Consider the following 22,939-nt stretch of genomic DNA (forward strand, 5'->3'; position numbering starts at 1 on the left):
AGCCCCGCGGGCGCGGGGGCCGCTTCTCGACTCACCCTCGCGGCGTCTCTCCGAACACATCCCCGGCCCTGCTTCCCCAGGCGAGGCCACCGCGGCCTCGTCTCTCGCGGGGTCGCCGCGCCGCCTCCGCCCCCCGCCCCCGGGGAGCTCCTGGCTCTGTTCGCGCGCAGCGGCACGCAGGCGACTCCTTACAAGACGCGGATTCGATCAAGGGCCCGTCTTCCCTCAACGCGCCCAAGGGGCTTTCTGCCGAATTCGGACCAAATCCCAAGTCTCCTCTTAAGGCTTACGAAGCGCCCCGCGCGCCTCGCTCCTCGCCGCGTGGCCACGTGGGTCTCTGAGGCCTCGGGGCCTGCCACGCCCCTTCCAGCCTCAGGGTCTTTGCACCTGCCGATGCCTTCGTGTCTCCGTGCGTGCGAGTCCCAGCTCCACTCCGCTTCCATTAGTTGTGGCCGCATCCGGTTGGTGAGCTAAGAATGGTTTTAACGTTGGCAGTTGTTGGGGGGGAAAAAAAAATCAGAAGAATACAATTTGCTGACGCGTGAAAGTTGCATGGAGCTTCAGTTTCAGTGCTCACAAATAACATTTGATTTGAAAATAGCCCCACTTGTTCCTTTGCACATCGTGCCTGTGTGTGCCTGCGTGTGTAGAGGTTTTTTTTCACACCCAGCGCGGAGCCCAACACAGGGCTCGAACTCAAGGACCGGGAGATCGAGACCTGAGCCGAGATCCAGAATCGGACGCTCAACCCCCTGAGCCACCCAGGCGCCCCTGTGTGTTTATAGTTTATTGTAAATTGTACTTATATTTTCCTATCACTTTCTTAACGCTAGAAGACAACTAATAAAACATAAAATGAAACGAACCCTGGTTTGTAGTGCGGATTTTCTTGGTGCAAATACTCCAACCGTGGCTGATTTCAAACTAACGCGACCGTGAGTAGCGGCAGAGCTAGGAAGAGATGCTCAGAAACACCCTCTATTTGTTTCCAGAGCTCGTTAATTGTTTTCAGTGTGGTTCCCAAATCGGCAACATCAGCATCACCCGGAAGCTTCTTAGACAGAATCCCAGGCCCCAAACCAGACCTGAATCACGATCCACATTTTCACAAGATACCCAGGGGCTTCCGATGCATGTTAGATCTTGAGAGGCACTGTGTAGGAACTTTTATTTACTTTTTATTTTTATTTATTTATTTTGAGAGTGTGTGCACACGTGCCAGCGGGGTAGGGGCAGAGAGAGAGGGAGAGAGGGAATCCCAAGCGGGGGCCACACTGATGGCGCAGAGTGCAACGTGGGGGTCAAGGCTCAAACCCACGAACTGTGAGATCATGACCTGAGGCGAAAAGTCAGACGCTCAACTGACTGAGCCACCCAGGTGCCCCGTTTAGGAACTTTTATTCATTGTTGGGGGTGACATACGGTTAATACCGTTAAGAATTTCCCCAACTTTATTTAATTGATGCCTCGATTCTGCTACTCTAGATTTTGCTGCCAGGCTATGAGCACAGGCCACAGACCCTGGGTTAGAAATGCTCTAGGAATGGCTAGAATACCAATGCTGGAAAGGACCCTGGTGGTCATCAGGTCTGTCTGGTCGCCAGGAGCGTGTGGGCTTAGGTTTTCTCATTTCTAGTTTGTGGATTTCATTATATTTCATTTTGTATATTTTAGAGCCCTTGCTCAAAGGTCTTCTTGGCCTTTGCCGTACGTCTGGACTCTGTGACCCTTTATGAACTTAATACTTTGCTTGCCTTTTTATTGGTTTAAATTTACATTAAACAGAGTATATCACCACCCAAAATAGGAAACCACCAAGCCACGAATAGGAAATAACCGTAAAAGTAAACATGAAGACAAAACAACGGTTTTAAATTCTGGGTAGACACCATTGTTTGCCAAGGTTGCTGAGCCCCAAGCCTACTTTTCCTTTGATGTAAAGAGAGATTTCTAGGGGCGCCTGGGTGGCGCAGTCGGTTAAGCATCCGACTTCAGCTCAGGTCACGATCTCGCGGTCCGGGAGTTCGAGCCCCGCGTCGGGCTCTGGGCTGATGGCTCAGAGCCTGGAGCCTGTTTCCGATTCTGTGTCTCCCTCTCTCTCTGCCCCTCCCCCGTTCATGCTATGTCTCTCTCTGTCCCCAAAATAAATAAAAACGTTGAAAAAAAATTAAAAAAAAAAAGAGAGATTTCTCAGAGGGTTATTAAAGGCATATTATCACCAACAGAAACTCCCCTTGACATGATGAGAAGCACTGAAAAAGAACTGGTAATGGGATAACTATAAATCATGTGATTCGGTGTCATTTAATACCATGTCTCCATGTCTCCTAAAGTCATTTCATACACCACATTCGTCCCACACTTCGGGCAACTCCCAGCAACGCATCATCACTTGCTAAATATAATGCAGTGGTGGTTTTTCAAGGGACATTGAGCGATGCTAACCCTATCAGCCTGGTGAGCCAACGAAATTTCCACTGGTTTCACAGTTGTCTTCAAAGTGCCACTGGCCTCCAACATTTGCCCCTGAGGCCTGTTATTCGCTTTCTTTATGTGGTCCCCTCTAGCAGATCAACTTGGTTGATATTTATTTACTAAGTAAATATTTGTTTATAACTTACCTGGTGTCAGTTGGGAAATACAGTCCCAAACTCTTTGACCCTTGAAAGGTGAGGTATCTGTTCCTTTCCCTGGAATGGGGGTGGACTTGTTAATGGCGGACGAATTGGGTACGGTGAAAATGACACCGCGTACTCTGTGAAGCTAGGTCACAGCAGAGACAGAGGATGCAGCTTTCACCTGCTTTGCTGGAACAGTTGCTCTTAAAGCCTTCAGTCTTTATGCAAACAGTGCACCGGCCCTGAGGCCGCCATGCTGTGAGGAAGCCAGAACACGCAAGCCACATGGCAAAGCCCTGAAGAATTCCCAGTTCGCCCTTCCTGCTCCTTACAGAAACCACGAGAGGTCCGTTAAATGATGGCTGCTATTACAAGTCATTAAGTCTGGGAGACAGGTGTTATACAGCAGTATATACCCACCACGCTACTATGCATCGGGCACTGCTCCGCATGTTGGGGCCCAGGATGGAAAAGACAGACCCTGGCTTTACGGAGCTTTGCGTTCTTTTTTTTTTTATTTTTTTTTCTTTCAACGTTTATTTTTATTTTTGGGACAGAGAGAGACAGAGCATGAATGGGGAGGGGCAGAGAGAGAGGGAGACACAGAATCGGAAACAGGCTCCAGGCTCTGAGCCATCAGCCCAGAGCCCAACGCGGGGCTCGAACTCACGGACCGCGAGATCGTGACCTGGCTGAAGTCTGAAGTCGGACGCTTAACCGACTGCACCACCCAGGCGCCCCGTGGAGCTTTGCATTCTTTTGTGGGAGACTTAAAATAGGTGAACAAAGTAACAGGAGATGGCGACTAGTGCTACAAAGAAGATAAGCCAGCATATTGTGACAGAGTGGCAGAAAAAGGGAATACTTAAGATAGGCTGGTCAGGAAAGTGTCCTCTCTGAAGAGGTGATGCTTAATAAAAAGATCTGTAGGAGAAGTATTCTGGAGAGGACAGTGGGTGCAATGGTCCTGAGGCAGGAGCCAGCTTGGGGAGCTGGAGGGGCAGTGAGGAGTTCAGTGTGGCCAGGAGTGTCCCCAGTCCAGGATCAGTGTCCCCAGTGTCCCCAGTCCGGGATCCCACTTAGATGTCGGGACCCTGTAGGTCACAGCAACGAGTTGGGAGGTTTTTAACACAAGGGTCAGGAGTGGGAAATGGAAGGATCCAAATGGTTTGCCCTAAAGTGCTGATTGGCTTCTCGGCCGCCTGCTTCCTCCTTGGTTTACCAGGAGACAGGTCTGAGGACCCCCTGAGCCCTGGCTGTGCCCTGAGAACTGTGGACTTGCCTTCTCCGCAGCCGAGTTGTAAATGGCCTCTGTACTTCGGGTTCCGTTGAAAGGGTTTTCACAGCTGTGATTAGGTTTTCATCTTCCTGTCATGGGCAGGAAGCCGGCGTGTGAAATATTTGCTCTGCGCCCAGCCCCACGCTGAGACCAAGGACCTAATGATTAATCAGCTGCAGTTCCCACCCTCAATTTGCTCAGAGTCAGGTGAGGGCAAGGGAAGTCGTCCTGGGTTGCCTCCTCCGCCCGCACCCTTGCCTGGCCTCCCTCAGTCCACAGGTGGGGTTCCTGACAGCAGGACACCCAGTGTGGCTGATGCTGATGCTGATGGGAGCCGGCGGGGGGGAGCTGACTCCAGCTGGGTGCATCAGCTTCCCTTGCTCCTATATTCGGCAACAGCTAAATATAGTATGGAATTGGGAAGAATTTTTTTTTTTTACTTGTAGTTTTAAACAAGTATTAAGATAAATTCAGACTTTAAAAAGTGGCAAAAATAGCACAAAGAATTTCGTATAGTCTTCACCAAGCTTCCTCAGATATTAACATCTTACACAGCCACAGTACAACGATCAAAACTCGGAAATTGACATTGATTCAATACTGTTCATTAACATACACACCTTATCCAAATTTCGATTGTTCATCGCTGATAATTGTTTTCCCCGTCCCAGGATCCAGTCCAGGATCCCACTTAGATGTCATTTCTCCTTCGCCTCCTTCAGTCTGGATCGGTTCTTCGGTCTTATTTTTTCTTGACTATGTCACTGGTAATGAGTACTCCCAGTTATTTGGAAGAATGCCCCTTAATTTTGGGTTTGGTTCATGTTTTCCTCATGATTAAACTCAGGTTGCTAATTTTTTGGCAGGAGCGATGTGTCCATCTCAGAGCGCCCTATCAGGAGGCACATGATGTCAATTGTACCATTAGCGATGATAATTGAGATCACTTGGTTTAGATAGCGTCTGCCAGGTTACTACTTTTCCCGTTGTAATTACTATCTCGTGGGGAGATACTGAGTCTATGTAAATAAGCAGAGAATATTTGAGAAAGAGAAGGGGGGAGGCAGAGGAGGGCAAGAAGGAAGCTCGCTCATTCAGTCTGTTGTGGTCTTTCCTAGCATGCATTGTTGCAATTTAGTAAATAAAACTGCCTCCATTCTAGGCAAAAATCCGAGCTCTGTGTGTCCCCAGGGGAAAAGAAAGAGGCCGTGTCACACAGTGACCACTGGGGGGCGGCAGAGGATTGGGAAGCCATTCAGCTCCTAAGTAGCAAAACTTGAGCGGACTCAAAGGCTGTGTATGCATCAGCTGGGGTCGGGCATCTCCCCGAACCAGGTCAGGAAGGCGCCGGCTGCTCCAATAAAGACGGAGCATTTCTGGTTGCACCGAGCTTGCCGCTCTGTGGATTATGCTCTCAGCACAGCGCATGCGCCACCTCTGACCGAGGGGCTCTCCATCCCGGAAGGACTTCCGGGAGGTCTGAGAATCCCTTCTGAACCTGACTGCGAAATTCGTGGGTACCGAAGGTGTGTCGTTTTGGAGACTGGTTGCAAACCCCAAAGACACTTCTGGCAAATGTAAGCAAAGGAAGAATTTGCTGGGAAGCTTTGAGATGCTCATAAGATCAAAAGGAGAAGAGAAGAAACTGTGTAACTCCAGTGGGTCTTGGCAGCCGGAACAGTTTACCAGAATGGGAGGGGCACCTCTAGGAGAATTCTCAGACTTCTGTTGCTTTCAGGCTTACATTCAGCTCACGATTCAGACTCCCAACAGAAAGTGCTGGATGGGTCCAGCATGGCAGGGCACTTAGTCCCTGCCCCCCTCCTGCTTTCCCCCGCTATCCAGTTCATGCCTCCATCAAACATTTATTGAGCCAATGCCTTTAGGTGCCCAGCGGCTGGTCTGAGATGCCACCTGCCATTTGAGATGTCCAAGTGGAGGCATCCAGTGGGAAGCCATACGTCTGAGAGCTGAAGGAGGGGGGCTGTCAATCTATTGTGCGGTCCTGGGTCCTCACTCCTGGAATGAACCCCTAAGTCCTGGCTAGGGTCAAGGAAGCCCTCCAGGTTTTCCTCCTTGTCTCCCTCCCGCCCCCTCACCCTGCGCCAAGCCATTCTGGCCTCCTCACTGCTCCCCACATACGCCAAGCCCTTTCTCTCCAGCGCGCGCACAGAGGTGGCATTTAAATCCATGGCAGAGAAGTTATTCCTCCAAAGGGAATCGGGGTGTTATTGCCAAGGGATGTGGAATGGATGCTGTCTGGCAAAACCCCACAAACGTCTATCACAGAGGGTTTTAGGAGGGACCCGTGACCTCAAAATAGGTTGAGAATCACTGGTTAGTACTGGTGGCCTTTGATACATACGTATATGCCATACATTTCCTTTATCTGATACATTGTACACTTTACACGGCATTATATGGCAGCCTGATACCGTCTCTGTATGTACACACATTATACTGAAACAAGGTTTTTACCAAGTGTGTGTGTCTTGATTGCATCAGCACTTCACATGGTTTCTGCTTTTATCCTGCTCCATTATAAAAAAAACAAACCTGGTCATAACCCTCCCGCTTGATTTCATAACTCACTTGGTCTGCTGTGAGGACCTCTCGCTTCTGCCCACTCCCCTCCCTGGCGCTGTCTCCACTGCCACACTGCAATTCTGTCCCCACCCCTTGCTTGTACCATCCGAACAGGCACCTAACTGGCGTCCTTGCTTCCCGTTTATGTACAATCCACCGTGCCAGAATAAATCTTCCTAAAGCTCATCTCTGATTATATAAAATAATTCTGGCGGTGGCCTCTTGAATGGATTTACAGTACAACCTTGGCTTGCGAGCATTAATTTGTTCCAGGAACGTGCTTTAATCCAAAGTGCTTGTATACCAAAGCAAATTTCCCCGTAAGAAATCATGGAAACTCAGATGATTCATTCCATAGGCCCCAAATCTTCATATAAAAAGGATTACAGTACAGCAATATAACACAAAATAATAAAGAAAATAAAAAAGAAACATAAATTAGCCTGCACGCACCTTGGAAAACCTTTGAGGCTGGTGTGAGGGGGTCAAGGGACAGGAGGGTTGTTGTGTAAGACGACTTTCACTGCCACTAATGGATGTGGACTCCAGTACAGTATTAAACTCTTGTCACAGATTGTGTTGAATGTAGCTGGCAATAAGGCAGCAGAGGAAAGGGTCTCTATCTGCAGGCAGCCTGGCCTAGAAGGAAGCAAAGCATCCCTAAGCTCACTCTTGTCTGGAAGAGCAAAGGACTGTCCACGGGTGCTTTGAAGGGACCAAAAACACACGAGGGCCACTTGCGGGCACCTCCCAACGTTCTGAAAAACCACTGATTTCTGCCCAACGCCACGGCCTCACACCGAGCATCCGAATGTGGGAGACGATCACCCACAATCCCACAGAGATAGAGAGAGAGAGAAATCATTGGCTCAGTCGTGATCACGTGACGCTCGGCATCACGTACTACTGTTATTGCAAGACATCGCTCGCTTATCAAGTTAGACTGTGTTGGAAACGTTTGCTCGTCTTGCGGAACACTCGCAGAGCACAAGGTGTGACTGCATTTTCTTTCCTTTGGTCACTCCTCAGTGTTCTTCCACGTGTTTTCTCTCCTCCTTCCCCCTCCCTTCCCATGGTTACCATGAATAGTACCTTCTCCCAGAAGCCTCCTTCACTCACTCACTCGCTAAATGTTTGCTGAGCATGTGTATAGCCTATGCTAGATTCGGAAAATGCAGTATTGAACGAGGCAGACAAGAGCTAGTCCCCAGTGTTAATGGGAAATGTGGGGTATACAGGATCCTAATCTAGCGGGAGAGCTTCCAGGAAGACTTCCTGGAGGAGGTGTCAAATACGTCCGAGGCAGATGTGTGTGTGTGGAGGCATGGAGGTTAGAGGGGAGGTGCGGTGAAGCTCAGAGCCCCAAATGAGGCCGTGGGCTGAGCTCCAGGAGCAAGAAATCAGAGCATCGAGTGGGTAAGGGTGTGTGAGGCAGAGGGCGAGCAAGACAAGTGATCAGTGACGTGGCCGTAAACGTTCAAAAGATGCAAGAACGGGCCATAAAGATCAGGCTGTCACCCAGTGGCCCTCAGCTGGGGGGGGGGGGAGTCGATCCTACCCTCAGGGGGCACCGGGCGATGTCTGGAGACGTCCATGGTTGTCACAACTCACGGAGGGAAGGTGGCCCTGGCACGGAGCGGGAGAGGCCAGGGGCGCTGTGCCACATGCCGCAGAGCCCAGGACGCCCCACCAGTGAGAAAGCTCTGGTCCCAAGTGTGCACGGTTCCAAGGCTGAGAAACGATTGTTGAAGGTTTACTCCCGCACTTTCTTTCTCAGTGTCCACTTATTTAAACGCCGTGAGGTGGGGGGGGGGGCAACTAATGTAAGTACAGTTGGCCCTTGAACGACGTGGGTTTGGGCTGCACGGGTCCACTTAGATGCAGCTTTACCTCAGTAAATGCAGGACAGTTCTGTAGGCGGAGTGTCTCTTCCTCATGATCACCTTCACTACATTTTCTTTTCTCCGGCTTGCTTTACGAATGCGGTATATGATACAACACACAAAACGCGTGTTGACGGTTTATTGGTAAGGCCTCCGGTCAACAGTAGGCTATTAGTTAAGATTTCGAGGGGTCAGAAGCTCTGCGTGGATTTCTGGCTGCAAGGAGGGTTGGCGCCCCTAACCCCCACGTTGTCCAAGGGTCAGTTGTCATTGAGATGAGGGCACAGCCAGGGACAGCCAGCGTGGAGTTGGCGCCCACACGTGCACAGCCTAGTCCTATTGTCCCTGTCGTGCTGCCTTTCCCGGCCAGGAGGAGTTGGGGAGTGGCAAGGAGGAAGGAGAGAGTGGCTGCCTTGTGGGCATTTTGGGGAGTGGGAGGTGGCCCTGGGTTTCTGGTCTGGACAGTGGGATGGACGGTGGGGCAGTGCTGTACGGACATGAGGAGGAGGTCCGCGAGGTCAGATGCTGAGCTCCTGCTTTGCTGTGTGGAGGGAGAAGCACCCGCAAACCTCTGAGCGGTGGGGGGGGGGGCGGTGCTGGGGAGCCAGTCCGCAGCACGTGCAAGGGCACAGTGTGGAAGGTTCTGGAGGACCCAGGAGCGGGTGGGCACCAGCCAGAGCTGTGGGAGGAAGAGTGGGGGAGGGGTGACACCGTCAGCCAGGGATCTCTCCCTTCTTAGCATGCCCACAGCTGGGGGGCATGTGTAGGTCTGTGTGGGGTGTACCTCACGTCTTGTTTTGGAGTTCTTGCTTCTAGAGAATTCCCAGAGGCACGAACATCTGTGGGTTGCCCTGCATCCCCCCACCCCCCGGCTTATCGAACTCTGATTGGGGGTCATCAGGATTATAATGCAGCTCCGTGATCATCAGGGATCCAGGATCCTTTGTCTCATTACTTTGCCATCCTCATTATATGATGTCCACCTCGAGGTCTCAAATGTCTGTGGATGCTCCAGCCATCATGCCTGCATTCCAGCCAGCAGCTTCAAATTTCCCCGGGTGTGTACAATGTGGGTAACACCTACTGTCAAAAAGTGGAGCTCGGACAGAAGCATCTAGCGTGATTACTCAGAACCCCCAGAGGCTCTTGGTAAGATGAGGTTCCCCTTGTTGTTCACCCCCCGTGCCTGGCTTCCTGCCCGGTGGGCCTTCACAGGGACTCGACAGCCTGTGGACCTTCAGCGGTCTCCCCTGCTCGTCTCCGCTTGGGCTCCCGAGGCAGCTGTCATGGGGGCATGATCTGTGCTCGCTCTGTCACCAGCCACTCAGGCCCAAGAGCCGGGCCTGGCTCTCCTCCTCCAGGGACCCTGCCACCCCGGCACTGGGCCTGGGTCTAGACGGGGAGGCAGGGCGGTGGGGGGTGGGGTTGGCTGCTGCTCGGTGCAGGGGCTGGCACTGCTCGGGGGTCTCAGGCTGGAGAGGGCCTGAGACCGTGAACCACGAGATGGGGTGAGTCTGGGCTCTGCTGGGTTCTCAGAGCCTGGCAAGGAGTAGCGACAGAGACAGACCCCGGCTGCCCAGCTGAAGCAGAGGCTGTGTGGTTGCGTCCTGGGAGTTTCCCGAGGCTGGCCACAAAATCTGCATCAGGGCCCAGTGCAAAATGAAAGCGTGGGCCCTTTGTTCAAAAAATCATTGAGAATTTCAAGATGGTGACAGCAGGGCACCAAGCCACCTGCGGGCCGTGGAGGTCCCAGCCCCGGGACGTAGTAGACGATTTTAGTGTCACCTAGGGGCTTCAGGGCAGAGGGACAGAGGGGCCTGGGCTGGGGCCAGGGCTGAGCATCTCCGGGGCACGTGGGGCACTGGCATGGCACTGAGGGGCAACTTTAGGGGCTGGCCAGGAGCCAAGTCTTCCCATCCCGGCTTCGGAGCCTGTTGGTCTCCTCTGCAAGGATTGTTCCAAGTCCTACCACCCCCTGCGTCGGAGCCCCCCGAGAGGGGCGGTCCAAACAGTGCTGCTTTCCGGCCCCCCACAGCAACCCCCCCCCCCCCCCCCCGCCCCAGGCAGCTCCGCTGTGGCTGGGGCCCAAGAATTGGCCACTTTAGAGCAAGTTCCTGCAGTGATTCTTAGGGGATCCCCAAGTTCGGCCCCCACCACTCTACCCGACAAGCCCTGAGGACAACTGGCGGGTTTCGTCAGTGGCTGGAGCAGGATCTGAATGAGTCTCATCTGCCTACAGATAGTCTGCATCATCCTGGGCTGAGAATTCTTTTCTTGCTATCTTTGGCCCAGGGCTGGCCCTGCTAAATGAAGCTCAGGGAACCTGCTCCTTCCGGAACACTCCCCAGAGAGCCAAGAAGAAGGTGCCAGAGGCCACTGCTTCTCCTCTGAGCCTCGCCTGGGATGAGCCTGGCCGGGCTGGCAGTCTAAGGCAGGGGACTGGCTTGGAGGGAGGGCCGCATCCTTCAGCACCACCGTGTGTGTGTGTGTGTGTGTGTGTGTGTGTGTGTGTGTGTGTGTAGGAGGGGCTGGGGTGTGGATCGTGGTCCCTGGAGTGGGTACACTCAGTGTGTTCACTGCAGCGCGAAACAAGAACGGGCTTGGAAGGCTCGTGTCTTTACCGTCGTTTCTACCGTCCCTCGTGGAACCTGCAAAGGCGGGAGCGTGAGGCAGAAACCCCGTTTGTACTGCTTAGCGCACGTGGAAGAAAAGGCAGGCCATCCCAGTCCGTCAACTGTGAGCTTAAATGTCTCCCAGGAGAGGAGATATATATTTTAAAGACATTCTTTCTGTCTGGTTCCATCTGTAAAAGCAGGCAAACATTGTGATTATCATGGACTTCTGGCTTCTAAAGTAAGCGCCTGTCTTTCTCGTCCTTCCCTCCACAGCTCTCCGCACACCTGGAGTGGGCTGAGGAAGGAAGGTTTTTAAAGGCCACGTGAGTTTACATCGGTACCTTCTGTGTGAATGAGAAAAAACATCGGGGACTGAATATACTGCAATATACATGTTCGTAAGAAACGTTCTAATAACGCGTTGAGCACAAAACTATTGATATAAACATATCTCCAGAAGGAGAAACTATTGCATTTCATAAGATGTCGCTTCTTAGACCAGAGGTTTGTCTTTCTTCTTTGCAGCTGGTTTGGGGGCAGAGCTCTCGCACGGAACTAACCAAGTGCAACGTGTTATGACGGATGCAGATCCGGAGTGTTCGAAGTTCGAGGCTGTGCCAGTCCTCGGGACTCATTGAACTCAAAGAAGACTTTCAACTTTGAGCAGTTCAAGATGGGACTTGCCGGGGGTCAAAGTGCTCCAGGATGGCTAGTTCGAAGGCAGGCGTTCCAGAAGATTCTGTGGAGTGGGAGCCAGGCAGACGTGGCCCGATGGCTGCCCTCTCAAAGTGCCACTGAAACACCGACCACCCAGCCCCCTCGGAAAAACTCATTCCAGACCCAGCAGTTTGGCCTGATGTTGGCCACGAACTCGGACAGAACCCAAATCCTTCTAGTTGCTGATGAAACTTATGGTTCTGATTCTTAAAGACACCACTGTATCTCGGCATGAGCAGGCCACTTCCGTGACATGTTCTTTGAGGCACGTGGGGCTGTGGGCTGTGCGAGGTCCAGGGACTCGGCAATCGGCAGCGGCTTCCGGAGACCTTTGGCGTCTGCGCGTGGGGCTCCGGCGGGCCGGCCTCTGCACCTCGGCACAGCGGGCAGGGCAGGAGACCTCGGGCACGGCGCTGAGATGGTCCCTTCCCACCACAGGGCACCAGGCCAGGGGGCCCCGTGGGCACCGGTCAGCCCAGCACTGCCCAACAGCTGCAGAACATCCCGTCCCTCCTGGGATCTGAGTTTTAAGACACAAGGGTGGAAACTGGGACCAGCGGAACAACGAAGGAGCCCAGTGTGGGGGCGCCGACCCGTCTGGCCCTTAGGTGGGGGTGCGAAGACTCAGACCGAAGTTCACAGCCCAGCAGAGGAGAGAGCGAGAACGTTCGGAAGAAGATGACCCAGGAGGCACCAGAAGGGCAGCTTGGGCGCTCGGGAGCCCGATGTGACCTTCTGCCGTGTTTACCAATGGTTTTCTTGAGGAATAGCGTGTCCTGTGAGGCTGTGCCAGTGCCTCGCGAGTCAGGTCACGTCACCTAAGAGGCACTGCTGCGGCGGAGCTCGAGGGGCCCGGTCCGGAGCCCAGGGAAGGCACCGTCCAGCTAGATGCCCTGCAGGGAGTGGTTTGGGTCACCACGTTCCCGCTTCACCAGCGGCTCACCCAGGCTGTGGGCGTCCGGGTCAGCCTCGCCGCTGCGGTCCTCGCCGAGGTCATCTGCAGGGTTAGCGTTGGGGATGAGGGGTGCGGGCAGGGGGTGCGGCAGGGAGGGAGAGAGAAGCACGTTCTGAGAGGTGCACAGGCATGGCCAGGCCAGGGTCTCCGCCCCCCACCTGCCGCAGTGCCCCAGGAGGCCTTGTGACCGGAGACCTCCCTTGACCAGGGTCCAATTGCCCGGTCATATTTCTGGCAGGGTCCCCCTTGGCACGGGTGCCCCCGCCCCGTGGGGCAGGGAATGGGTTGGGGTGGGGAGAAGTGGATGCCGGAGGCCCGGGGCTGTGGCCCTGCTCCTGGGCCCGGGGTGGAGGTGCTTGGGGAGCGGAATTAGACATCGCCCCGAGGCGCCCACCCGAGGGGGAGGTGCAGGGCTGCTCCTTGGAGCCTTGGTCCATCCTGGCCTGTCTGGAGGCAGCTCCTAAAGGTCCCCAGCCCACCCCGGGAGCTGCCTCGATTTCCACTAGCACAGGAGTGGGAGGAGGAACCCCTGGGAGAGCCACACAGAAAAGCCAGGGACACACCCACCTTTATCGAGCAGTGTCAGCGACAGGGAGGCGAGATCATTGAACTGAAAGAGAGAAGCCCGCGGGTCAGGGGCCTCGCAGAGGGGCCTGGTCCCGGTGAATGTCAGCCACCGGCCCCTATCCGCAGTTCAAACAGGCCTTCGCTTAGAAATGGTAGCGGTCCCCACGCGAGAGGAGGCACTGAGGCTGGGTGTGTCCCCTCTGGCACCTTCTGGGCCTTGCCTGGCAGCCGCTGGAGAGCTGAGGGGGTGCTGACTGCTCAGGCCACCAAGGGGACAGGGACTGTGGCCTCTGAGTGGTAACAGGCTTACTATGTGTTAAGAGCTCTGTAAGCGTCACCTCATTTGTTCCTCAGAACAACCCCATGTGACACACCATTCCACTCCCAGGAGTGTGCCTGAATGAGGCAAAAACAGGGATTCCAACCAGAAGGTGCCCCCAGCGTTCACAGCAGCCCCAAAGTGTAAACGAGCCGTATGTTCGTCGGTGCGGGGACAGGTGACGCACAGTGTTGAACAGCCACGCGGTGGATGCTGTTTGGCCACAGAAGCAGTGAGGCAAGGACACCCGCTACGACATGGAAAGATTATGTCGAGTGACAGACGCCCGACACAAAAGGCCACATCACGTGTGAGTCTGTGCGAGTGAAGTGTCCACGACGGGCAAATCCCGGCAGAAAGCGGGGCGGTGGCTGCCAGCGTCTGGGGAGAGGGACGGGGGGAGAGAGACTGCTGCCAAGGACGGGGTTTGCCTTTGGGGTGATGGAGCTTTCTGGAATCACATAGGAGTGCTGTTTGCACAAGTCTTTTTTTTTTTTTAATTTTTTTTTTAAATTTTTTTATTTATTTTTGAGACAGAGAGAGACAGAGCATGAACGGGGGAGGGGCAGAGAGAGAGGGAGACACAGAATCGGAAGCAGGCTCCAGGCTCTGGGCGGTCAGCAGAGCCCAACGCGGGGCTCGAACTCACGGACCGCGAGATCGTGACCTGAGCCGAAGTCGGACGCTTAACCGACTGCGCCACCCAGGCGCCCCTGCACAAGTCTTAATGTACTAAATGCCACTGCAGCGTTCGCTTAAAAATGGCTGGGATGGCAGGGGCACCTGCACGGCTCACGTCATGATGTCACAGTTCGTGGGTTCAAGCCCCACGTCCCGCTTTGCGCTCGGGGCTCAAAGCCTGCTTGAGATGCTCTCTCTCCCCCTCTCTCTCTGCCCCTCCCCTGTTCGCACGTGCTCTCTCTCTCAAAATAAATAAATAAACTTAAAAAAAAATGGCTAGAATGGTAAATTGTAAACGTCGTTTACAGTAAACGCCACGTGGCGGGGTGGTGGGGTGGATGTTCAAGGTCGCGATTCGGAGGCGGGGACTCTGGAGCCAGGTCTGCACCCAGGTCTGTCGGGTCCAGCCCGGGCGCCCTTTCCCACCTGCGGGCCTCCTGCAGGCGTGTTCTGTTGGGGCGTCCGCGGCGCCCACACCTGCCCCCGCACCTGCCCCCGCCGCCCCGCGGTCCCGAGGCCGGGGGAGGGGGCCCTCACCTCTCCCATCACGGCGATCGGTGTCTCTCCAGTCGCCTCTGCCACGCGGTGCTCCACCAGGTAGAACATGTACTCGTCATAGAGCAGGCGGATCAGGTGGAAGGAGCCAAAGCTGGCCGCGCTGCGCAGCGTCAGGTCGCGGATCACCATGGAGCTGGGGGATGGGCAGACGGGGGCTGGGAACCTTCCGGGAGCAGGGAGTCGCGGCCAGGCAGTGGAGCCAGGCCTCCTGGGGGCCCCGTGGACCCGCGAGGGGCCTGCCAGCCGCCCAGACCGGCCCCGAGTGCCCGAGCCCCCCCGTAGGTGACCGGGCGAGCTCGCGTTCTGGGTCCCTGGCGGGGACCTTCCCCCCCCCACGAGCTGCTGACGCTGCTGACGTTGCGCCCGCCCCCTTCTCCCCAAGGCCTCCTGTCAACCACGGGGGTGGGGCGGCGGGGGAGGGGCACGGGTCCCGAAAGGAAGGTCACAGGCCGCAGCTGGCTCCCCTCGGAAGCTACCAACTCGCCGTCCCGGTCCCCGCCGCCGCCGAGCAGGCAGCTCCGGCCCTGGGGCCCCCGGCCCCGCCGGCCCGAGTTCTGGCGGAAGTCAAGCCGGACTCACCTGTAAAAGGACCACTTCAGAAGGAACTGCCGGGCGGCCTTGGGGAAGCTGGGGCTGCCGGCGTGCTGCTTCAGGACCTGGGTGACCACGTTGTCCAGCCAGGTGGCCCACTGGTCCAGGGAGCTCTGCTGCTGCAGGGTCAGCTTGAAGTCCTGCTCCAGCCGCTGCACCACGCTCTCCTCGCACTGGCACACCCACGAGGCCTGCTCCTGCGGGGCGGGGGCGGCGGCTCAGGACAGCCCCCCACGGCCAGCTCCGGGCCTTTCCCCGCTGCCGCCAGCCCGGGGCGGACCGGACGGACAGACAACACCCAGAGAGGGAACCCCCCGGGCTTCTGAGCGCTTGAATCCGCGCTTCGCGGGGCCGAGGCTCAGAGGACACACGGGGTCTTTGTGGTGTTTTACTTTCAAGTGGCCACTTTCCCAGATGTGTGTCGTGTGTATTTAGTGGACGAACTCGGTGTGAGCGTCCTCGCGGCAGGAGCCACACGCGCACAGCCTGAGCCCGGAGGAGACAGCCACGAAAATGGCAATGGGAGGTAGATTCTTAAGGAGTGTGAACGGAGGCGTGGGTCCAGGCGCCCGGACGCTGGGGGGGCTGTAGGATCATGGCTGGTGGTGGGGGGACTTGGGTGGGCTGCAGGGGGGGCCTCCACCCTGAACCTGTTCTCACGCATGCCGGTTTTGCTGTGGGTTGAATCTTGTGGTTTTGTGCATCTTTCTCGAGGCTGGAAGGCTAGGCCGGCGGGGTGGGGGGTGGGGGGTGGGGTGGGGGGTCCACGCATGGCGTCGCCGATCTGCGGCCCGGTCTTCGTGCCCCAACCCAGGCCACGGGGGGGGGGGGGGGGGGATCGCACGGGAGAGTCACCTGCACGTTGGCAAAGTCCACGCGGTTGAGGTCACTGAGCATCTGGTTGATCTGGGAAGTGTTCTGGAGCACGGCCCGGGCTGCCTGAGCGAGGTGGTTGAGAGACGTGTATCTGCGAAGAGTCTGTGCGAAGGCACTGACCACGCCCACCTGTGGCGAGGGAGACCCGAAGACAGTGAGCCGGAGCGAGCAGCTGTTCTCTCTTCTCCTGGGCGGGTGCTGGGCTCAGGGACAGCGCAGGGGGAGGGAGCAGGGAAGAGCCCCCTCCTCCCCCCCCCCCCAGCTTCAGACAGTCTCAAGGACCTGAAGAGTGAGAATAGATGAAGGACACAAACCTCCCCCAGGCACCTTGGCATCTACGGCAGATGCCACAGTATCGGGGAGGTAGCATTCACGACGGTATGCTTATCCCCCCAGAAGCCTCTGGCTCTCAGGAGTGGCCAGGGGAAATACAGATTCCTGGGTGCCACGGGATCAGGCTTTGTGGGGTGGGGCCTGGGAATCTGTGACTGTAACCGCTACCTTGGCTACTCGTAGGCACCCTAAGTCTGAGAGTCACTGGTCTAACAGAGAGTTCCCGAAGGTGGTCAGGGAGGCCAGATGCTGGGAACCTGGCCTCACCGGTCTGCAGGTCTCTAAGAGACGCTTGTGAGAGCATCCGGCAATCACTGTCCTCTGTGCATGGAGGCCAAGTGGGCTCATTTCAGGTTCCGATTCGTGGCCAAGACCGTCGCAGTGAGGCTGGCAGCAGGGAGATTAAACCCTCCCCCCCATGACGGACATGGAATCATTCTACCTGTTCTGAATCGACCCAAGTGCCACAGAGCAAATGACACCTTCTGTCGTGCCCCTCCCTGCTAGTGCCGGCCCTCCTCGCCAGCAGCCTGGGGGCTTCCTGGGAGGACTAGGGGTCCAGGAGGCACAGGAGCCGCCTGCTTTCCCCGGGGCAGAGGACAGGGGCCCCTCCCAGCTGCTCCCTTCGCAGCGGAGCGGCTACCTTGGTCTGGATGGCCTGCTGTGGGAAGTCTCTCATGGCATTCGTCAACCAGCCTTCCAAGCTCTTGGCAAAATTACGGATGGCCTGCGTCAAGGTGCCTGGGAGATAAAGCCGAGACACCGTGAGAAAGGCAGGCTCGCCCATCAGGAGCAGCATCAGTGCAAGAGACACACACACACGCACGCGCACACACACGCAGAGAACCTGGAAGAGCAAGCGGTGCAGGAAAAGAGGCGGCGGGCTCACGCGGACGGATGAGGGGCCAGGGAGAGGGCGGGGCGCGCAGTGCAGGGGGGGCGCTGGGTAAGATGAGGGCCGCCCAGGGCCTTCAGCTCTGTTCACCTGCCTGTCTGGCCAGTGGCTCTCACTGAGGGCGACTCTGCCCCCAGGGGACACCGGCGGATGTGTGCAGACCTCTGTGGTCGGTGCACCTGGGGGAGCTCCGGGCACCGGGTGGGTGGGGGCCAGGCCCAGCCCCCCATAGTGCCCAGGACAGCCCCGATGACGGAACGGTCCACACAGTGCTGAGGGGAAGCCCTCAGACACACCCACGTGCGTATATTCTACTGGCTTCCGAGTGCATTGAGAGATGGCTGGCGATACAAAACCACTAAGGCTGTTAACAGAAGACCCTACAAAAACGTAAAAGGAAATCTACCCCAACCCAAACCTTCATACGGAGGCTCTAACTGCACGCTACAACGAGCAGTTTTTGGGCAGGCTGAGCCCAGAGGAGAAACGTGATGGTTTTGCCATTTCCCATTTTCTGGCACGAAAGAAGCGGGCCGGCCCACAGAGAAAGAGCAAAGCTTCGGCTGGGCCCAGAGGCGAGAGGCACAGACATTGATAGGTCCCCGCCCGCCCCGGAGTAACCCCTGGCGCCCCCTGCAGTCGCTCATTAAGAGCGAGGCCTCAGGGCCCAGCTTCCTCCTCCTCCTGCCCTCAGGAGGCCCAGAGGGAGAGCCTGTAGGGGCTGGGACCCCGACCTGCATCCTGGAGGCATCCGGGCAGGGGCCCCGGGAAGGTCGCCAGCCCCAGTGGGGTTTTAGCAAACCTGCAGACTGGGGTAGGTCTGTCCTGTGACCTCAGCCCCACCCTCTGGGGATCTCCTCCCAGCTGGAGTGTCACCTGGGCCCCCCCCTGCCCCCTCTCCCCCCCCCCCCCCCCGCAGCACTGAGCACACCTCAGCCTCACACGCACCCTCCAAAGCCCCAGACAGGCGGTGGCCCGAGGGTGGCGGGCCTCACGGAGCCACGAGCTGGCCCTCCCCTGGGCCTCGTTCTGGGGGACAGGGAAAGCACAGGGCGCCAACGGGGGAGAGCGGCCTCCTGCGAGCAGCTTACTGGGCACCGGCCGCAGGACGTCAGGGATGAGGATCTCCACCAGGGCCTGATACAGGATGTGGTCGCAGTTCCTCATCCACTTGAGGATGGGCTCACACTTGCACAGAGACACCAGCTTGTCCTTCGGGAGGACGGCACCTTCGGGCTCTCCGTCGCTGTGGGGAAGGGGGAGATGGGGTGAGCCGCGGCCTGTGGGGTGGCAGGAGGGCCACAGGACCGCACCGAGCCCTGTGTCCGAGTCCCCGGCGGGCCCGCGCCGCCCCTCCCCTGCCTGTGGCCAGGCGATGACACGTCCTCTATTTGGGACTCTTGGGGTCCCCTACGGTCCCTCCTGCTGAACTGACGGAGGGGCAACACCAGCCATGGGCCACGGTCAGGGTGTGAAAAGCATACACACACAGAAGGGGGTCCTGAGCACCAGTTCCCGGAAAGGTGACACGTGGGTCTCTGGGTCACAGTGTGTGTGTGTGTGTGTGTGGGGGGGGGGGGGGCGCAGCCTGCAGGTTAAGCCTGGCGTCCTGGGAAATGAGCGGCTAGTCTCGGCGGGGGCAGGGGCAGGGGCAGGGGCGGTGAGTTACCTGGCAGGGAGAGGGGCGGGGCCGTCACCCGAGGGTGCTTTGGAGTTCCAGAAGGAAAGCCACAGCTTCTCCATGTAGTGGAACTGCAGGTGCACCACGACGTCCAAGGTTGCCTGCGAATAAACACGGCCGGTCAGACACAGCTGTGCATCGGAAAGTGCGCCTGGCACTGTTGTCGGGGCGGGCGGGCGTGATAGGAGCCGCAGTGGGGTCCCTTGAAATGCAGAGAGAGACCCCAAGAAAGGACAGACTGAACGGATGGGCCACGGTTCAGGGACTGGAGATTCTGGGGCCCCTGGGCGGCTCAGTCGCTTCACTGTCCGACTCTTCATTCCAGCTCAGGTCGTGATCTCACGGTTCAGGGGATCAAGCTCTGCATAGGGCTCTGCGCTGACAGCGTGGAGCCTGCTTGGGATTCTCTCTCCCTCTGCCCGTCCCCTGCTCGATCTGTTGGGTTTTTTTTTTGCTCTCTCTCTCATAATGAATATTAAAAAGAAAAAAAAGAGAGAGTGGAAACCCTATCTACTTCTCAGCCAAAGGAGGCGGGCGGGGGGGGCACTCCTGTCTGCTCCGGGTCACCCAGAGACACCTGGTGACGTGAGAGTTGGGCGGTTCTGGCGACGTGTGAGGCTGAGCGCCTCACCTGGGGGAGGCACGCCCTGCTCTCCGCCCACATTCTAGGGGGCTCCCCCGCGGCCCAGGCCGTCTGTCTCCGGTGCGGGGCCGGGGGGGGGGGGGGGGGGCGGGAAACGGTCACCTCGCAGTGCCGCCGGTAGACCAGCTGCAGGGCCTTGACGTCGTGCAGCGTGATGCTCTCCTGCAGCAGGACGCTGCCCAGGTCAGGCGCGGGGAACTCCGGGAAGACGTGGGAGACATCTGGGGGAGGAAAGCGGGGGTTCACGGAGCTGCAGGAGGTCTGCACGCAGGAGTCGCTAGGAGGCTTGCCAGTGCCAGCCGGCGTGCCAGTGACGGCTCCACAGCCCCGGGTCTCACGACTTTTAAGCTTTGGTTTTCTCAGGGACAGAATGGGACAGGACTGTCCTCTCCCGGCGACAGCAAATACGCTGACACAGGTGGGTGCCGAGCCCAGAGCCCGGCACTCAGCGAGCGCTCCCATCACCCCAGCATGCACCCAGGGCAGCGAATCCGGGGAGGGGGCCAGGCGTGGCTGTCCCTGGTGACTTCCCAGAAGGGTCCTGCCTGGGCTCCAAAAATACACTAAAGATAGTCGAAGGCCACTGCTGTCTTCAGCGTGTGAGCCTATGGGCAGTGACCTCAGCGAGCCCCCCGCCCCGGGCCTATCGCACAGTGTAGTCTGCGAGTTAGTCGCTCCCCCGGGGCAGGGGTGGCGCCAGTGGGGAAGGGGGTCTTCCAGGGGAGGGCCAGGCAGCCCGGTGGCAGGGCCCCCGGAGGGGAGAGACAGTTTCAGGGAGTCCCGAGCATTGTAAAGGCTCTGGGGCAGCAAGGGGGAGAACTGAGGAGGGCGGCCAAGTCCTGAGCCAACAGGTTTTAAAATAATCTGGCCTTCCTTCTGATGGGCATTTCACGTTACGTATTTATTTTCCTGACGGTCACCTTGCACGTTAATTTGGGGGGCATCTGCTGATTATTCTGAAATCTTGGGGACACCATAGAGCACCTCTATGTAATTTACAAGGTATTATACAAGAAAGCAGCCTAAAGCCCCCTGTAGGTGAACCCCGTGAGCAACTCAAGGAAGCCGGAGCTCTTCCAGAAGGCCCTGTGCCTGGGGCGGGGGGGGGGGGGGGCTCACTGATGAACTGCTGGTGGTGCTGGCTCTGGGCGGCCATGGCCTGCTCCGGTGTGCTGTGCAAGCTGCCGTGCGAGCCACTGTCCCCAAGGCTGTCTGTCTTCTGGGCCGGCCGGTACCTGGACGGGGGACACAGTGCCACCGTGAGGCCCCAGCAGTACTGCCCGCGGGGGCCCGGGGAGCAGAGAGCTGAGCAGGATTCAGTTTGGGGTGTGTGTCTGTGTAACTTTAAAAGCCTCCTGCTAAAATACACACAGCGTAAAACGTACCACTTCACCGTCTCCAAGCACACAGCTCAGCGGCCTCAGGCACAGTCACGCTGTCGTGCAGCCGCCCCCACTGTCTCCAGAACTTCCCATCTCCCCAAACCGAGACTCTGTCCCCATGAAGCACTGACTCCCCCCCGCCCCCCCCCTTGGCTCCCACCATCTACCCTCTGTCTCTGTGGATGGGACTCCTCTAGGGACCCCCTGTGCGTGGAACCCTCCAGTATCTGTCCTTTTGTGTCTGGCTTATTTCACTGAACATAATGTCCTCATGGTCCATCCACGTTGTAGCAGGCGTCAGGATGTCCTTCTTTTTTAGTGTTGAATGACATTCCAGGGTCTGGAGGGCACATCTGCTTATCCATTCATCTGCTGATGAGTCCTCAGATTGTGTGTGTGTGTGTGTGTGTTTCCCCCCTAATACTTCTCTCTTAGAAGATAAGTGAATTTCTTTCTACAGAGTCACAAGTATCTGACTATTACATAGTCTCAAAGCAAATTCCGGGACTTTCATTTCGCCTCGAGCCAGAACGCATGACCAGCCCGTCCCGGCAGCGAACTGCGCTCCCCGGGGCCCTGTGTCCCTTGAGCCCAGCAGGACGCTGTGGGGGCGGTGACAGCGTGTGGCGGCAAGAGCCGGGGGCGGGGGGGGGGTGTCCGGCTCCAGCGGGGGGCTCCTCTCCTTGTGGAGAGTGGGGCCGGGCTTCCCGTGAGGACGGAGAAATGCCTCCCGGACGCGTGGTGGTTCCAAGAGTCAACGGCACGAGGTGCAGGGCTGGTCCTAAGATAACACGCCGCCTGGCATCATGAGTCACAGGTGTCTGCAGGGCCCGGACCAAACAACAAGAAGAAGCTACAGAGGCCACACTGTGCCCAGACAGGTACAGGAAGGACTGCTGGGTCCACTCTTCCACCTGTTGGCTCCCGGACAACGTTCTAGAGATTCTCTTCCGTGGCTTCCGGCTCCCACGATTGAACATATGGTTTGGAGTCACTGGGATGGCCTTAGAGCGGCTAAAATCGGCTTTTAGCCACATACGGCTTGGCCAAAGTACGATGATGCCACGCGGAGGTGAGTGGGGCACGGTCCCTGCCCCGGAGCAGTCTGGATTCTGCGGAGAGGAGCCAGGGGCAGAGGGAAGCAGGGAAGGAGAGGTGACTGCGAGGCTGCCAGGGAGGTGACACTCGAGTGGGGCCCTGAACCAGGGGTCTGCAGATCACAGCTGCGGAGAGCCAATTGTGCTCCTTGTTTTGTGAATAAAGTTTTTTTTTTTTGGGGGGGTGTAAACAAGGTGATTTTATTAGAGCCCAGGACCTGTGGGCAGAAAGAGGTGCCTGCGAATAAAGTTTTACTGGCACACAGCCGTGATGCCCGCTTGTCTAGGGATCACGTGGTGGCTTTCATTCTACGACGGCGGAGCTGAACAGTCGGCAGAGTGTCTGGCCTGCAAAGCCTAAGAGAGATGCTCTCCGGCCCTTTACAGCAAAGTGTGCTGACCCCTGCCTTAAAAGATGAGCAGGTATGTGATGGGTAGAGAAGAGAACATTCCAGAAAATGACCGGGCCTTTCTAGCCATTGGATCAAAATGTCAGGAAGAGGCAGCCATTTAAGTATATAAGCTTCTTTCTCCAGGCTGCTTGGGTTCTTTTCAGCATTCTCTTTTTCCCCTATTGTTGAAAATTAAAGATCTAGGATTTCAGCTCTGTGATCTTCTGGAAGAGGCCAAACTATGGCAACCTCGGTGGCTGCCAGAGGTTGA

The 22,939-nt window shown here is 56.9% G+C and overlaps 2 protein-coding genes across 6 annotated transcripts in view; both read right to left on the reverse strand.

The window, feature by feature from the left end:
* RANBP3 (RAN binding protein 3) overlaps positions 1-75 on the reverse strand; it is a 55,815-nt gene extending 55,740 nt beyond the window's left edge. For all 3 annotated transcript variants that reach the window (XM_047830315.1, XM_047830286.1, XM_047830270.1), the window contains exon 1: positions 36-75. In XM_047830315.1, the coding sequence (XP_047686271.1) occupies positions 36-60 (25 nt within the window). In that variant the 5' untranslated portion in view covers positions 61-75. The remainder of the gene's footprint in view (positions 1-35) is intronic.
* An 11,026-nt stretch (positions 76-11,101) lies between these two features.
* The window catches only part of RFX2 (regulatory factor X2), a 90,534-nt gene continuing 78,696 nt past the window's right edge, over positions 11,102-22,939 (reverse strand). For all 3 annotated transcript variants that reach the window (XM_047848650.1, XM_047848649.1, XM_047848648.1), the window contains 10 exons: positions 20,917-21,032; positions 19,900-20,018; positions 19,143-19,255; positions 18,565-18,719; positions 17,222-17,319; positions 16,225-16,374; positions 15,358-15,566; positions 14,758-14,911; positions 13,221-13,263; positions 11,102-12,695 (listed from right to left, as the gene is read on the reverse strand). In XM_047848650.1, coding sequence (XP_047704606.1) covers positions 12,583-12,695; positions 13,221-13,263; positions 14,758-14,911; positions 15,358-15,566; positions 16,225-16,374; positions 17,222-17,319; positions 18,565-18,719; positions 19,143-19,255; positions 19,900-20,018; positions 20,917-21,032 — 1,270 coding nt within the window. In that variant the 3' untranslated portion in view covers positions 11,102-12,582. The remainder of the gene's footprint in view (positions 12,696-13,220; positions 13,264-14,757; positions 14,912-15,357; positions 15,567-16,224; positions 16,375-17,221; positions 17,320-18,564; positions 18,720-19,142; positions 19,256-19,899; positions 20,019-20,916; positions 21,033-22,939) is intronic.

Source organism: Prionailurus viverrinus, chromosome A2 (assembly GCF_022837055.1).
Source record: "Prionailurus viverrinus isolate Anna chromosome A2, UM_Priviv_1.0, whole genome shotgun sequence".
NCBI classification, from domain to species: domain Eukaryota; kingdom Metazoa; phylum Chordata; class Mammalia; order Carnivora; family Felidae; genus Prionailurus; species Prionailurus viverrinus.